The sequence below is a fragment of the Vulpes lagopus genome, chromosome 5, assembly GCF_018345385.1.
Source record: "Vulpes lagopus strain Blue_001 chromosome 5, ASM1834538v1, whole genome shotgun sequence".
In the NCBI taxonomy this organism is placed as follows: Eukaryota; Metazoa; Chordata; class Mammalia; order Carnivora; family Canidae; genus Vulpes; species Vulpes lagopus.
Genome location: NC_054828.1, coordinates 90,505,608 through 90,522,229, shown reverse-complemented (window position 1 = coordinate 90,522,229; position 16,622 = coordinate 90,505,608). Strand labels below are relative to the sequence as shown.

At 37.1% G+C, this 16,622-nt stretch overlaps 1 protein-coding gene across 3 annotated transcripts in view; it reads right to left on the bottom strand.

The window, feature by feature from the left end:
• Positions 1–1,971: 1,971 nt before the first annotated feature.
• CTNNA2 (catenin alpha 2) overlaps positions 1,972–16,622 on the bottom strand; it is a 1,087,920-nt gene continuing 1,073,269 nt past the window's right edge. For all 3 annotated transcript variants that reach the window (XM_041757142.1, XM_041757144.1, XM_041757141.1), the window contains one exon: positions 1,972–3,149. In XM_041757142.1, the coding sequence (XP_041613076.1) occupies positions 2,862–3,149 (288 nt within the window). In that variant the 3' untranslated portion in view covers positions 1,972–2,861. The remainder of the gene's footprint in view (positions 3,150–16,622) is intronic.

Genomic DNA, 16,622 nt, shown 5'->3' with positions numbered 1-16,622 from the left:
CACATTTGTCCCATCTGACATCAATCCCTTTCAGCCTTCATATCCCTACGTATTATCAGCTATATCTTATGAAGACACTGCTTTGTATCACCTTCCCACTTAAAACTCCTTATTACCTATTTGATAATGGTCACATTCCTTCATGACCCTCTAAAGTTTAGCCTCATACCACTTCTCCACATTTATTTCCCACTAGTCCCCATCATGAATTTCGTGTTCCCTGCAACTGCATTTGTTGCCAGACCTTAAGTATGGTGATCTTTTTCCTTGAATGCCCACCCTCATCATCCCCCTTACCAAATTTATTCATTTATATCTTTCACTCATTTAGAATATATTTATTGTTTACTGATTTCCAAATCCTACCTCTTCTATTAATCCTTGCCAAATAATTCAGTCTTCAATGTGTTGTGACTTCTTTAGTCCTACAGAGTAGTTATCACTTTATCCCATTAATTTGGCACATTGTGATTTCTTGGTATATTTACTTACCTCTCTTCTGTCTATATTATCTCAAATAGACCTATGTTTCCCAAAGACAGGGAACAATAAGCCTTTTCATTGCTATAGTGCTCTCAGCAAAGTGTCTATATTTAACTATCTTTCTGAGTAGTTATTCTCTTTGATCGCAAGAACAATAGTGGATAGTGATAAAAATCAAGGACTGATTTCCAGAAAATACACAAACATTGGTCATAAACATGTATTAAAGCATTTAAAATTTATAGAGCAAAGTCAAAGGCATTTTTTTACATGTTCTTCTGATGCCTGCTAAACATGTTTTAGGATTTGTCAAGGAGTTTCTAAGTTTCTTGGCTGGTCTGAGGAATACTTAATTCCTTCAACCCTTTAAATCATAGAATAATACAAAAACCCAGTTATGCCATACTCATGTTAATAAGGAAGGTTGCCAATCAGTTCACTGGGTGGTATGTTCAGCTTAGGGGTTATTCCATAAATATCTGAAAGAATGTCAGTGATTGCCTCTCTCAATGTGTAAGCAAATTAAGAGGGCAGTCTAGTTGAAATAGTTGCAGAATAGTGTTGAAAATTCATCTACTGCATTGATGTTTTCTTTTTTTTTTTGAAAGATTTTATTTACTCATGAGACACAGAGAGAGAGAGAGACAGAGAGAGAGAGAGGCAGAGACAGGCAGAGGGAGAAGCAGGCTCCATGCAGGGAGCCCAATGTAGGACTCCATCCTGGGTCTCCAGGACCACGCCCTGGACTGAAGGCAGTGCTAAACCGCTGAGCCACCTGGGCTGCCCTGATGATGATTTCTCTATTGATAGATCATTCTGAGTCCAGATGAGGAGAAACATATCTATATACAATGTTAACTAAGCTTCTCTCCTTCCCCAACTCCCAGGTCTCTTCTCTTTCACCTAAATTAGAATAGCCTAGGGGTCCATGACTCTCAATATGTATTAACATATTGCTAAGAAACAAACCTTATTTTACCAGAAGTCTTGGGAGACACACTATAACGTGCTAACCTGTAGGGATAAATCAAATGGAAGGAGTTTTGGGCACACAATGAACATTTGGAGTCTTTTTCTCCTCAAGCCATAGCTGAAAGACTACAGCCCACCCCTTCTGAGTAATGGGACAGAGGCCTTCTTTTCACAATTTGGAGAGAAAAATACCTTGAAATTAATGAGTCTTCCTAGAAATTTTTTTTATTCATTTTCTGAGAACACATTATCTTTCTTAAGTCTAGCCCAGGGCTGAACATGGCTCATATAAGTCTCACACATGACTTTATCATTTTAGATTGTTTGAAAGTAAATAAAAACAAATAGAAAAAAACATTAAATAAAAGCAATTTCTGGACTCTAAAAATGACCTAGAGATATTAGCTATTTTACACCCATCTCCAAAAACAAAAAAGCATTTTTAATCAATTTTCAAGAAGATGCTCTAATCTTTAATTAAGTATGCATTTTAAAAAAAGAAGCATTCTTCATATGTCCAGATTATACATGTTTATTTTGAGTTAGTGGATACAATGGCATATTAGATACCAGCACTCCAAGCTACACCTATGTATTTGCCTCTAAACCTTCACACAGCATCAGTTTCCATTCTTCTAACATTCCACCACTGGGCCTCCTATTTCTAGCAAAATCATAGTTCAATTTTTTTTAAAGTAAAAGATGGATCAGCATATTGTGCTTCTAGTGCCCCCACAAAGATTATAATGGTCTCAAATAAGTGTTTACTTTCAGTAAAGGGGGGAAAATTGAAAATATGAGCACTCATAATGGCACTACTACAAGGAAAGAATAGAATACAGATTTCAAAGGAACATTTTGGCTCGATGAGTTAGTTTCTCCTTAGGGAAAAAAAAATCCACATAATGTCATGGATAGGACTTCAAAGTTAAATTGTTCAATTTGTGGGCCACACACTTCAGCGTATTGGCTAGTACATTTTTGCACTGAAACAGAAGCAATACAAGCTTTATGTTCTACCATTACACTTCCAGATTTTTCACTTATTAAGATACCTGCCAACCTAATGATTCTTGCATGCATTAGAGTTTGCTTTTGTAGAATTAAGTTTATTTTCCCCATCCCTCCCACTCCCATAAACATTGCAATGCGAACTCTTTGCCCAATTTTATGAGAATGTTACAAAGGACAGTTCTGTGCCACCTCAGGACAGGAATTCCCTGTTCCCTCCCCAGCTACTGATGAATCAGTAGTATTGATCACATCTCATCTTACATGCAAACAGACACTGCTCCCTTAATTTCCCCATGCCAGAGGCATACGAGTCGGCAGGTATGCATACAAAAATGGAATTAAAAAGAAACGGAAAAGGAAAAAAAAAAGTTTTCTTATTAAAGCCTATCGTCCTAGAATGAATCCATTGCTTTGAATTCACTTAAAGCCTGTACAGGCGAAATGTGTTTCTTCTGGGAACCTCGTCTAACTCGTGTCTGGAATTCTTCAGGCTTTTCTCTCTTCACAAGGGGCTTCTTCTCTGGAGCCTTCATCTTCCAAGACACAACTGGTGAGTTGACAGCTGCTGTCCCATACACCTTCTGGTATTTGGTTGAGGCCACATAGGATGCTTTCACCGTGAGGACAACAGCATTCATCAGGTTTTTAGCTGCCTGGATAAGTGATGTGGCACTGTCCAGCTAGAGCAGGAGGAGGAGAGAGATACACCTGGGTTAGTCACAGCACAGCATTCACAAGATGGTGGTGTAACTTCATAGTTCAAACAGTGTTGTGCTTGTGCAAGTATATAATATTGACAAAAAAAGAGCAAATTATTAAATGATAAAGTGAACAAGCTACATAGCAATCACTCTCTTCTATCCTTAATCCCAAGGTGAAAAGAAAAAAAGAAGACACTCTATAAGGTATAGCTTTCTAAAACCCCAATACCTCTAAAGAGTAAGAACTTTTTAGTATGTAAGAATTTGAGTGTAACACAAGTTTTCCAAAGTGGAATATCTTATGTTATTACATTAGGTTGTTTGGTGAGGGTGAGAATTACTCAAATGCTTAAAAGGCATTTTGCAGGCACTGTAGAATAAAAAGGTATACAGGGTTATATCTCAATTTTATAGCTCTACCCCTGGAAATATCTATTTATAGATTATTTCTTCATCCTGGGCTCAGTTATGATAGGAATGCAGGCAGCTAAGCAGAGAAACACACCGTTGGTGCACTGCCTTTTATTGAGGTGTTCACTGGACTTGAATATCTATTTAAGCATTTTCAGGTCTTGAATCTACCTCTTACAAAAATAATAATTATGTCAAGCTCTCATAGGTCAGAGAGTATTCAGTGAGACCCCCATTACCCCATGTTAATGAAATATTGATTTCTTATGATGTGGCAAACACTATTTTAAGAACTTTGTATTTCCCCATTTAACTCATAAGCACCCTAGGAGGTAGCTATTATTGTCATTGTATTTTATGATGAGAGAACTTGTGCTTTATACAGTTTAAGTGATGAAGTCCTTAAAAACTGTACCATACTGCCACACTGTTGGGTAGGATGGCTAAGATACTATAACAAGTCACAACTTAGAGTAGGTTTAGAAGCTGATCCTTAGACTCAAACCAGGGATGTTTTTAGTTCACCTCTTTTATTCTTTTAACTAGTTTGACAATGTGGTATATATTTTATATGAAACCATTCAATATCTGTTTCAACCTGCTTCACTTCCTAGACTACACATGCAAGAAGTTCAAAACTGCATTTCCCAGACTCCTTTTCAGCCAGAATCTACAAGTGACCTAGTAAAAGGAAAGAATTAACAGCTGACTATTTATCAAACTTCTTATAATATCAGCTAAGAAAATATATCCATTGCAGTTAAATGAGGAATCCAATAATGTTTCTCATTGTTGAGCTTGATGGGGTGTAGCGGCATTAGCGAATGGGAGTTAGATATGTACCTTCTGTGTGTAAGGTAATTGGCAAATTTTTTAAGCTAAGGGACCCCAAATACTGTGGCCCCTCTATGTGATGTGACTTGCCCTTATTTTAACTTTTTGCCATTTTCTGTGATCAAAGCATGTCCCAAACAGTGACTGGGCACATCAGAAGTTACATCTAAGGCCTCTGTGATGCTATTGCTCAAGCTGTTCTCTGTTCCATGTACTTCATTAGAGCTAAATAAATATAATGCTAAATTAAAAAAAAATTATGACAAGTGAGCTCTCAGTTCTCCCACCACCAGAAAAGCTCATGAAGTCAGGTCACTGGGGAAAACAATGGACGATGCTTTCTATGTATGAATTCCTTTCAATAGCATAGAATTGAGGCTTTACTATTAAAAAAAATAGATCGAAGGCCAGTATTACATTTACCCTATAACAACATAAAAAAGAAGCAAAGAGATTTGTGGATTAGAGCCATGATTCAGCAAAGAGATAACTGACTGTTTTGTGAATGAAATCAACCAAATATATAGAGTAAGCACTTTACCACTTCTATTACACTGTACAAGGTGCACATATACAAAAATAACTGCTTAACCCATAATGTTAATTTATAGAGCATAAATTTTGAAAGCTAGCTAAGGAAAAGCAAATTCTAGATTATTCATGTTAATAGAAGAGAAGCCACGCATGGATTAGTACAGTGATTCTCATAGTCTATGAACCAGCAGTATCAGTATCACCTGGGAACCTGATAGAAACTCTCAAATTTTCTGAATAAAAAAATCTGTAATCCAGGGGATGCTGGTGCATGGTAGAGATTGAGAACCACTGGATAAATGAAACCCAAGGACTATGTGAAGGTTTATTTCATCTAATGATTTTAGGACTTTGAACATACATGAGTTTGGTAACATCGGGGCCAGTTATCTGGCTGAATTTTACTTTTTTATCTTTTTTATTATACCCCCAGGTAGAAGTATAAATAATGAGATAGAGAGATAGCAAACGTTGGGACAACTGGGTCAGTCACGGTTTCTTTAGAAGCTAGATACCATACCCCTTGGCCAATTGACAGCTCCCTGTAAGTCTGTCAGGTTTCAAAAATGAGCAATATTCATTCATAAAGTAAGTTAATTCTGTTGTGTATCATGGGTAAAGAAAGGGAAGAATGGTATCAGGGACAGTTCTGTGAATTTGCTTCTGGGCAAGAAAATTAGTAGAAGTAGAATAAGACAAGATGAATCTACTGCATTATTAAGTGGTTCTCTGAAAGCAAATCTTGGGAGAATTGAGTGGATCCAGAGGGAAGAATTACAAGTAATTTGGAAATTTTTACCACCGATTCCATTTTCAGATAGATGGTGTCTAATTCTGCAGCAAAAATATGATAGCCTGTCTCTTCTTCAGAACCCCTTTGCTCTCCCAGCCTGATGGAGGAATCCTGTGAATAAACCTAATACATTGGTTGAAAGTGAGACATCTCTGAAATATAAAGCCAATGATTTCATTCAAGGTAACTGGTAGGGCAGATACTGAATTTGTGGTAAAGTGTAAAGCTAGTAGGTGAGGAACCGGGCTAGCTAACCCTGAACAAGTATACTGCTAGACAACATGCCCAATCTAAAAAGATATTTGCGAACTCCAGGTTTAAGAAAAAGCCAAAGGATAATGTTTACCATTCCCCTATATCCATTTTAATGATTTAGATAATTGTTGCTACAATCAGAATTTGTTTTATTTAAAAATGACTCCCCTTTATGCTTGTCCAAAATAGCACAGAGACCTGTCATGTGTCATTAAAAATTCACTTCCTAAAGAAAATACACAAAAATGACTATGGCTACATGGCAAGATCTTTTAATACAAGGTTTAGGAAACCCTGTTTAACCTAATTGTATTGTTTTGCAATTTATACTATATGGCATTTTCAGACAAGATATATAAATGAATTATGTACAAATGAAGTCCTAATAACCAATATTAATTGAGCATTTAGGAGGTGCTTAGACATTGCCTTTGTCCTTTTAATTACATTGCATGGTTTAAGTTCCAAAAATTCCTTGAAGTAGGAACAATCAATATAAAGCTTAAAAAGGTTAATAGAACTTGCCTCTGAAATAATGGGCAAAACTAGGGATCAGGACCTATACTGTTTTTCTCCAAAGACTACCATCTGAACCCTTCTTTCATCTCTGGGGTTCTTGTTTTTTAGTGACTATCATTCAAAATGAACCTATCTCAATGATTAGTTCTGTTTGTGTAATGCCTGTCCTTAAACTTGGTACCATTCTATACACATCATGACTGAGTATGGCGAGAGCCACCATCTCAGCTGTGACTCTTAGTTTCATCCTTGGAGCCTGAATTCTTTGTAACTAGGTCTCCTGGCCTCAGGTATGTTTCTACCTCTCTTGGCTTAGATTTATCCTCATGGCAGCAGCAACTGGAATCTGATCCCCATAGATTTCTCTTATACTTGCTCAGCTTCTCTGAAGCATAGTCACTGCACAGCTATAATGACTGGTTGTGCTCTTGGATGGGGTTCAGCTACTTAGTGCTCTAAGCCTTTATCAGGGTTGGTATTCCTAGATTTATAACAGCTTTAAAGTGGATTGTATTTAGAAATACATTCTTCCAGCTAGTCTAAGACTCATATCTTTTCCTACTTAAGAGACTTTTTATTCCTACTGGACATTTAGTTCAGTCCTTATATCTAAGAGAAGTAACCTAAATTTCAGTTAATTAAAAAAAAAAGCCTACATTTAACACCATGTACCAGTCTCTGCATTAGCTCCCTGAGTTTCTTTTCTTTCATTCAATCTCACAACAATGTCTGAGACAGGTATTACTATTATGCCCAGTTGGGACAGAGAGGGGCCATGCAGCTTGCTAAGTATCATATTGCAGGTAGGTGTTAAAGCCAAAACTTAAACCCAGGCAGCCTAACTCCAGAGTCCATGGACTAACCATTTCTTGATGCTGCTTCCCAGAGCCATGCATAGCAGATGAAGACACAGCTCACCAATCTATCAAGCTATGCTAGACTAATTAATTCTCCCTATTTTATTTTATAGGTGTCTGCTATCCCTAACCACAGAAATCAGGCTTCTCCTAATTCTGTTACTATTTTTTTTTAAATATCAAAGTACTATTTTAAAAAGGTAGCAGATGTTTCCTCACATCTTGTTCTGTTACAATCCATGAAAAGCAAATAAGGGTGGGAGAGCTGTTTCATAGCCATCTCTATAGGGTTTTTCTAGTTCTTTTTCTGCCTCTGTACTAGTCTTTTCTTTTTAACCCCACTAAAATTCTCATAGACAGATTTCTCTTTCCCTACATCATCCTCAATTTGTCTTTTGAATGGAGAGATACAGAGGGGAGATGTTGCTTATTTGTGATTTTTTTCATTAATTGATATTTGTGCTAATTCCTTAGGTTGAAGATTGTCATGAAAAGTGCTTAAAATAACTTATAGGATCATCTGAAGAATTCTGAAACCCCCTCCCATAAGTCTTACACTACTTCATGAAAATGGAGGTTATGTTGCAAGAGGTGTTCAGTTTCTTTTTTTTTTTTAAGATTTTATTTATTTATTAATGACACACACACACACACACACACACACACACACACACACACACAGAGGCAGAGACACAGGCAGAGGGAGAAGCAAGCCCCATACAGGGAACCCAATGTGGGACTTGATCCCGGGACTCCAGGATCATACCCTGGGCTGAAGGCAGGCACTAAACCACTGAGCCACCTAGGGATCCCCAAGGTGTTCAGTTTCAATAGAAACAGACTTTGATGCAAATATAACTGAGTGATTCAATCAAACTCTCAATCAAACTCTCAAAGTACACCTCCATTTCTGGAAATGCTGAATTCTCATATAATCTTTTGGTTTATCTCTTTCTTTCTACTATCCACATATTTCTTCAAATACTTACTTTATATCTACTTTGTGCCAACCACCATGCTTGTGTTGGGTATACATAGACACACAAACCATAAGGTCTAATGCTGATAAGTGGTTTAGTGGGATTAAGGTGCTAAAGAAACAGAGACAATATAGTACCTACTTTCAGTCAGGTAGGGATATGGTGGAAAAAGAAGACATCATGATGGGAATGATAGTCTAAACTCACTTTAATAAATGAAGTAGGTGGTTATAGGTGACTAGATGGTTGAGTGATTTAAAAAAAAGATAATTCTGAAATTCCTAGATAGTAAGTATAGCTAGGTATATATTGATGCTCTGAAACCAGATGATAGAAATAAGAGGAAAGTGGAGGTGTTACAATATTGAGTTTAATTCTGGACATGCTGAATTTGAGGTATCTGTATTACATGTCAGTAAAGTTATCAAAGTCGCAATTGAAATTATGGGAATGAAACTTCAGAGGCCAGTTCTAAGAAACCACATGTTTTGCTTATACTGGTTTTCCTAATTATTTCATGAATAGCATTCTGCATATTATAGGTATCTATGTCAATTTCTGATTTCTTCTTCCTTCATATTCTTTATTTAAGTATTTTCACGAAGAAAGAATAAAATGCTGAATCCTTATTTTCCCTGGTCAAAAAGCTCAATAGATCTACTAAAATTTTTCTCAGCTTTATACTTTCAGCATCAATCTAAAGCATAACATCATCAAGAAATATCTTAACTATTCCCTTGACAGGTAAGGCTACTTTCTGTTAAGTAATTAGCAATCCTTCACCCTTGAAAATAATGGCGAAATTCCTGAGACCAGCCAGCAATAAGACAGTTTAGACTTAACAGCTGCCTTTAACTACACACACATATATACACACACACACAGGACATTGTCAAAACTACAAAATAATGTAAAGGAGGTGGAGAGAAACACACTAGGTTAAATATATGGGACATAGTTAATGTCTTAGGATGTTAATGTGTGAGAGCCAGGTATATAATCATAGAAGAAAATTAGGGTTTCATTATGTGTTCTACAATAATCCATTTTAAGATTGCATAGAGAGATAGAAATATAACCTGGAAATCTATTTTCAAAATAGCTGAGTTTTACTGATAAATACTAAACCATAAATGGTAGTTCATGGGAATCTCCAGTACAAAGCTATCTGTACTTGGATTTAAAATAATGCAAATGGCATGGGACTACCAGCTAAACGAAATAGAATAAAATAAACCAAATTCATTTCAAGGTAATTTTGATGTATAAAAACAGAGGAGTTTTACTTAATCACCTCAAAAAACTTAGAAACGCCTAGGGGAGGGAACACCATCCCATTTGGGCCTACGCATTTTTAATTTTCTCAAGTCAGAGCTGATAGTGTTAATGATTTTGAAAATGCTAAAAGGGCTCTGCAAATATGGGCAGAGTCCATTTTAGGCTCTTGCAAGATCTTTCAGTGGGAATAACTTAGTATTTCACATCTAAGAAGTATTTTAATGGGGCTATTCTCTACATATTCAGGCCTGGGATAGTGTTTTGCAGGGAGGAAGTTGTAATGGGAGTACGGACAATAAATTGAAAGTAAACACCGTGAGAAAACTGGAATCTTTCCACTGCAGCTGGTCATTTATTTATATTTAAACAGTTATCTCCCCAAAAGGAGTCACAAATTTCTTGGAGGAGGAGAAAAACAAACAAACAAAGAACGACCACCCCCCCCCCCCACCCCGCTGCAAGTCAGCTTTGCTGTTAATGAATGGGAGATTAGAAACCCAGAGCATTGGAGCCTCTTATGCACCAAGAACAGTTCACGTTTTAAAAATCCATGAGGCTTTGAAAAGATATTTGATCTATTCAGAAACTGTGATACTTTTGAAATACCTTGAAATACCTGCCTACTTCTTCCATAGTCTACATCAATAACACTTTTTAAAAGCTCTAGCAAGTCCAGCATAATAAATAACTCAAGCAAACAAAAGACATGGTGAAAAGGTTCATCCTAACCAAATCTTTCCCTAACTTTATGGATGTTTACACACTTGCAAATAAGGCGATTCCTTTGCGGTAAGCCCTCCTTTCAGTGTCCTAGTCCGCTCACTCTTCATCAAACAACAATGTAGTAAGTTAGCAAAACCGCATTCCTTCTGGATAAGATAGTGACAGGGATTTGCCACTCATCTTTATGGTGGCCATGACTGGCATTATTAATCACAGCACTTTAGTCCCTCTAAAGCTGCTGAGGGGCTTAGGAAAAGAAACATCGTTACCTCCTTTCTCTAAGAGGTCACATTTTGACAGAGTGTCAAGAACTACTTGATATGGTTTATAACACAGATTTGTCATACACCTCTGTATTTTGTACACCTTTCCTTCTGTATTTAAATTGACTTGTTTAATATCTTTTGTTTTTGTTTCTTCCAATCAGATTGCTGACAAGTATGATGCTGTATTTACTCTTGTTTCTATAGCTGATACCATAATAAGAGTTGATTAAACAGAAGACTAAGTAATAAAGGTAGTTCAAAGTATGGGGGAATTATTTTAAATCAGGTGATAAAAATTAGCTGAATATAATAGCAAATAGGGTGTCTGAGGTGAAATGACCATCATAGGTATGCTTCAATTATAGTTATGAAAAAAAAAAAACTGCATTAAATCTGGTAACATTCCTACAATCCTTTACAAATGACAGCTGAAGACTGTGGGAAAACTCCTGAAGAGTTGGCTTAATCTCATGGGTATTCACATTTCATTTTTAATATCTTGAAGATCAAACGTTTTATAACTTTAAGTAGTGGATCAGTCAAAGCATAAAGAAGGATAAGAGGTCTGTTATTTTTTTTTTCAGGGTTACCCTGAGTGATGCCAGGGAGGCAGCTGGTGTTCTACCAATGCTGAAGACCAGTTGTTAGGAAATCTGTACGTAATGGCTCAAGATTAAGTTGGCAAAGGCCTTAGCGGAAAAGCACTGCCATCTAAGGAAAAAATCTCCACAGCATTGAGAAATTTACCAGTTGGCTCCAGGTAACTTTTTCAATTGGACAAATTCGCGTCTTTGTTTTTAATTCATTTACGTAGGTAGTAGCGCTTCATAGTCAGCCAGTCCACTGATTAACTGTCTTCATTTGCATTTTTTCAATTATAGGTAAGTAAACCTTGGGGACTCCCATGAAGGCTTAATTACAGTCAACAAATTTCCTAAATATGGCTTAGAGCCATTTTTTCTCACTATTAAAGGCTGAACAGTTTTTACTCAACCCAAAACAAGGCATTCTTGCTAACCTTGGAATCCCAAGGAGAAGTGGGAATATCAAGAGGTGTTGGCCCTTGGAAAATTAGGAACTGGCATGTCTGTTCATTTAAGACTCCCTAGCTCCTGTTTCTATATTTCTTCTCATACTCTTCCTTTTTTAATACTTCAGAGAAGGCCTCTGGGTCAGGAAATCTTGGATTGTTTTCACCTAACACAAAAGTACAGGCTATTGTGGTACTGATGGATTTTTAGATACCTACCATGACTGGGAGATAGTCCTGTGTAAAAAGACAATCTTTACATCACATAAATATACCATGCATTGATTGTTGATCCTGTCATCTATAATAATGAGCATGTCCTCACCATCCAAGGTTCTCTTCCAAGGGCTAAAATTCCTTTTTACCTTTCTTATACAAGAGCCAATTAGCAGAAGATCACTACCTTTGATTGATTTCCCTAAGCAGTATCATCATTATTGAGAGACAAATCTAAGACAAGCCATTGTTCAAGGCTCCAAGAACATTATCTTCATAAAATAGATGAGCCACCAAAGGATCTATACCATCAGAAGTGCCTAACTCTGTATGGATATGGGGATCTGCTGATACATGATGAAGGCTATTTAACACCTTATGAAATACCTCCTAGGCTCCAGCATGCAATTACAAGCATTAAGAAAGGAATAGACAAGAGTCAAGAATGACAAGTTCAGACACTGGAGGACTATGCTTCCCTCCCGAGGTGGCTTCCATGAGAACCTTGGAAGTTCCTTGGGGGCCTTGCCCAGGGACATAGGACTGCCCAGGCTTCAAGCTGTTCCCTTACAGGCCTGGACTCCACCTTGCTGTCTTGGTCAGGGCCCCCAAACCTGAGCTGCCTGCCCTTTTCCTGTCAGGGGTCAGCATGGTCCAGTCCTGGGTGGAGAAGGCTGACGCCGTGGGGGCCTGGCTCAGGGCAGGCGTAGGAGCCGGGGCACCCCAGTGCCACCCCCACCCAGCTGGTACCAAGTCCACCCAGGTGGTACCAACCTGGTTGGGGAGGGGCAGCCTTGAGTCCCGTGCTTGGTCCGTGATCCTGAGGTCTAGGCAGGACTTGCAGGGCCGCCATTCCCCCCTTCTCCTCACCCCCCACCCCCCGCCTGTGCCTGCTTTGCAACCCCTTTGCTTGGGCCACGGTGTCTCTGCATTGCTTGCCTCTTTGCCTTTACCTCTTTTTTTCCTCCACCCCAGCACATGTGGGGTCTTGGCCCCCAGGCTGTGAGCTCCTTGGGGGCAGACCCTCAATAAATGTGAAGTGCTGCTGCCCCCCCCAAAAAAAAAAAAGTGAGCATAATCCAAAGGTCCTGAATTATTATTTTCTTTCACTTTTCTTCACATTCAACCACTAGGAATTGTGTTACATGGCATTATTCATATGTTAAAGAAAGGGAACTTTCATCTAGCTCATGACCCTTTCCTTATCAGGTGGGTGGAAATTGCTGGTGGAAGCCTCTCTTACTACCTGAATTACTGCTGAAGAGACTGCTTCCCCAGGAGTGTTTGTTGCCTCTCCTCAGGATCCTAGACCCCTTTTCCAATACCTTCTTACATATCACGCTCTCCCTCCTGCTCTCCTCTACATCTTTTGTATATGTTTCCTCTCTTAAAATGAACACTTTCTAGTATTAAGTATTAAATGAGATAATACCCTCAAAGCTGAACGCCTGGCAATGATAGGCCCTTATCAAATTTTAAGTTTTTATTATTCTGTGACCCATGTTTCCTTAAATTACCATTTGAGTCCAAAAGGATCTTTTAAAATTATATTTCTTGGATTCTACCACTTTCTCCTTGCAGGTTTCCTCCTTACCTCTACTTTCCTGCATTTGGACTTTCTCCAACCCTCTTCTTACTGAAGTTACCACTTTGGCTTGCTTTTAATGCCCGCATATCATAGTGGTTTTTTTGTTTTGTTTTATAATTAGGCTTCAAGCCTATCAGAGAGCCCAACATGGGACCTGAACTCACAACCCTGAGGGATCAAGAGTTGGATGCTTAATGGACTGAGCTACCCAGGTGCCCCAATGCCTATATATAATGGTTTTAACGTGATAGGGATAATGCATGGAGAAATTCACAGGGGCAATAAAAAAGTTTCAAAGTATTAGAATCTTATCTAACACTACTGAATTATTTATAAATAGGAAGAAATTAGAGGTCAAGCTTTAGTACAAGAAAGCATGGGGGTTTTACATAAATATATGATGTCCATAATTATGAACATTTGGGGCTTAATTGGGGTTGGAGAAAGAAAATCAAGATGGCCATAGTAAGAGAGACAGGGAAGGCAATCTGGTCTAATATGAAAGGAAGCAAAATACATACTATACAATATTTTACCCAAGCATTTATAGAGCCTAAAATTCCAAAAATTCAGGCTCTTCATTGTGGTTAGTATGTTATTTCTAGATGTTTCTTACTAATAACAAATTATGTTACCTTGAAAGTGTAACTTTTTAAAAACATAAGAAATAACAATTATTAGTGAAGATGTGAAGAAAAAGTAGCCCTTGTGCATTGTTGGTGGGAATGCAAACTCCATGGAAAACAGTATGGAGGCTCCTCAGAACAGTGATTCCACTACTGAGTATTAACCCAAATAAAACAAGAACACTAATTCAAAAAAAGAAATCAATGGACCACTATGCTTATTGCAGCACTATTTACAATAGCCAAGATATGGAAGCAATGTCCATCAATACATACAGTATATACATACATACAATAGAATGTTACCCGTCGATAAAAGGGAGTTTAATGCTAAGTGAAATAAGACAAATACTACATGATTTCTTTAACAAGTGGAATTTAAGAAACAAAACAAATGATCAAAGAAAAATGGCAAAAAAAACACAAACTCTTAGAGAACAAACTAGTGAGTGCTAGGGGGCAGTGAGTGGAAGTATGAGTGAAATAAATGGAGAGGATTGAGGTATACACTTATCGTGGGATTATTGAGTAATATGAAATTGTTAAATCAGTATAATATACACCTTAAGCTAATAACAATGTTAATTATATTGAATACAAAAACAATTCTAGTATGTAAGCTAGAAAAAGAAAAACATGGAGCTGCCCCTTCTGGCCTAGGAGAGCTCATCAAACATTGAATATACCTCCCAAGCCTGGTGCTTCCTTTCCATCAAAACAAATAATTGGGTTCCCTGGACTTGTTTTTTAAAGTTTTAAATCTCTTTTCCTACAATATAGGCTTTTTTAATCCTAGTCCATGGGACCTAGACCTAGCACCTGCCATCTCTACTTAAGATTGGCCTAGCTCATCATCTAAATCCAGCAAAAGACACATGCTGTGAGATCTGTATATTCTTTAGGAATAGTTTTAACGTCCCACCCAACAAGCTTCCAAGAACATAAGCAAACAAACCTTGCCACCTTTGGTTGGACTGTGCTGACATTTATCATGCAAATGAGTTAGAAAAGCGTAGGTTTTGAGAATAGACCTTTTTATGAAAAAGGAAAAGGAAAAAGATCTGGGATGATTAAAAATAAAATCTAAGGGAAGGATAGTGCCTAAGCTGTGGTCTGGAAAGGCCAGGAGACAGCAAGAAGTAAGGCAGGTACAAAACAAAAAACACAATGGGAAACCTTAAGATTAGCCCTACTTGTCAATGCTCCATGCCTCTTCCAAAACCCATAAAACAAGGATGGCTGATTTGTATCACAGTTGCTGCCATTTCTTTCTTCAATGGTATGTTTAGTAGGCATGGCCAATCAATAATAGTCCTTTGTCTTAGACATGGTCTCAGAATTCTCAAAGCATAGCCCAATCAATAGCAACTGATGACAGTAATCAAGATGAAACCCATTTAAAGAAAAGGATATAATTAGAAGAAAGCTTATGAAAGAGAAACATTTTTTGAGTAAAAGCAAACATACACTAACGGTGATAGGCAAACACTAAAAGACAAAGTGGTAAAATCAATTATATCTTTAAAACATTAGTTAAGGGAATTCACCAAAACAAGTAAAATGTGCATAGGGAAGTAAAAGTTTTTTAGAATGTGTCTGAACTTTAGTTATCATCAACTTAATACGGGCTGCTCTATATGAACCTCATGGTAATTAAAAACCTATAATAGATAATACTAGAGAAAATCACTAATTACAAGAAAAGAAAGGAACAGAAACTATAAAAACAACAAAATGGCAATCAGTACATGACTATCAGTAAGTCCAGAACCAGATGGCTTTATAGGTGAATTCTATAAAAAATTTAAAGAAGTGTTCATATCTATTCCAAAAAAATAGAAAATGAAAGCTTCCAAATTTATTTTACAAGGTCAGCATTTCCCTGGTACGAAAATCAAAGAAACAACAACAAATTATAGGCTGATGACCAAAGATGCAAACATCCTTAATAAAATATTAGTAAACTGCATTTAACAATGCATCAAAAGGATTATTCAATCAAATTGGATTTATGCTAGTGAAACAAGCGTGGTTTAATATTCATACATCAATCAGCCTGATACACCACATCAACACAATAAAGAATAAAAATGAAATGATTGTCTTAATAGATGCAGAAAAAGCACTTGACAAAATTCAACATCCACTCATGATGAAAAGCTCTCAAAAAGTAGGTTTAGTGGGAACATATCTTAATGTAATAAAGGACATATATGGCAAACTCACACCTAACATTATACTCAATGGTGAAAAATTAAGAGCTTTTCATCTACAATAATAAACACAAGGATGTTTACTCTTGCTACTTTTATTCAACATAATACTGGAAATCCTAGCCACAGCAAAACTTAACCAAGGGAGTGAAAGATCTATACACTGAAAACCATTAAACTTGGTAAAAGAAACTGAAGCTGATACATACAAATGCAAAGCTATATCATGTTCATGCATCAGAAGAATTAATGTTAAAATGTCCCTACTACCCAAAGCAATATATAGATTCAATGTAATACTTATCAAAATATCAATAGCATTTTTCATG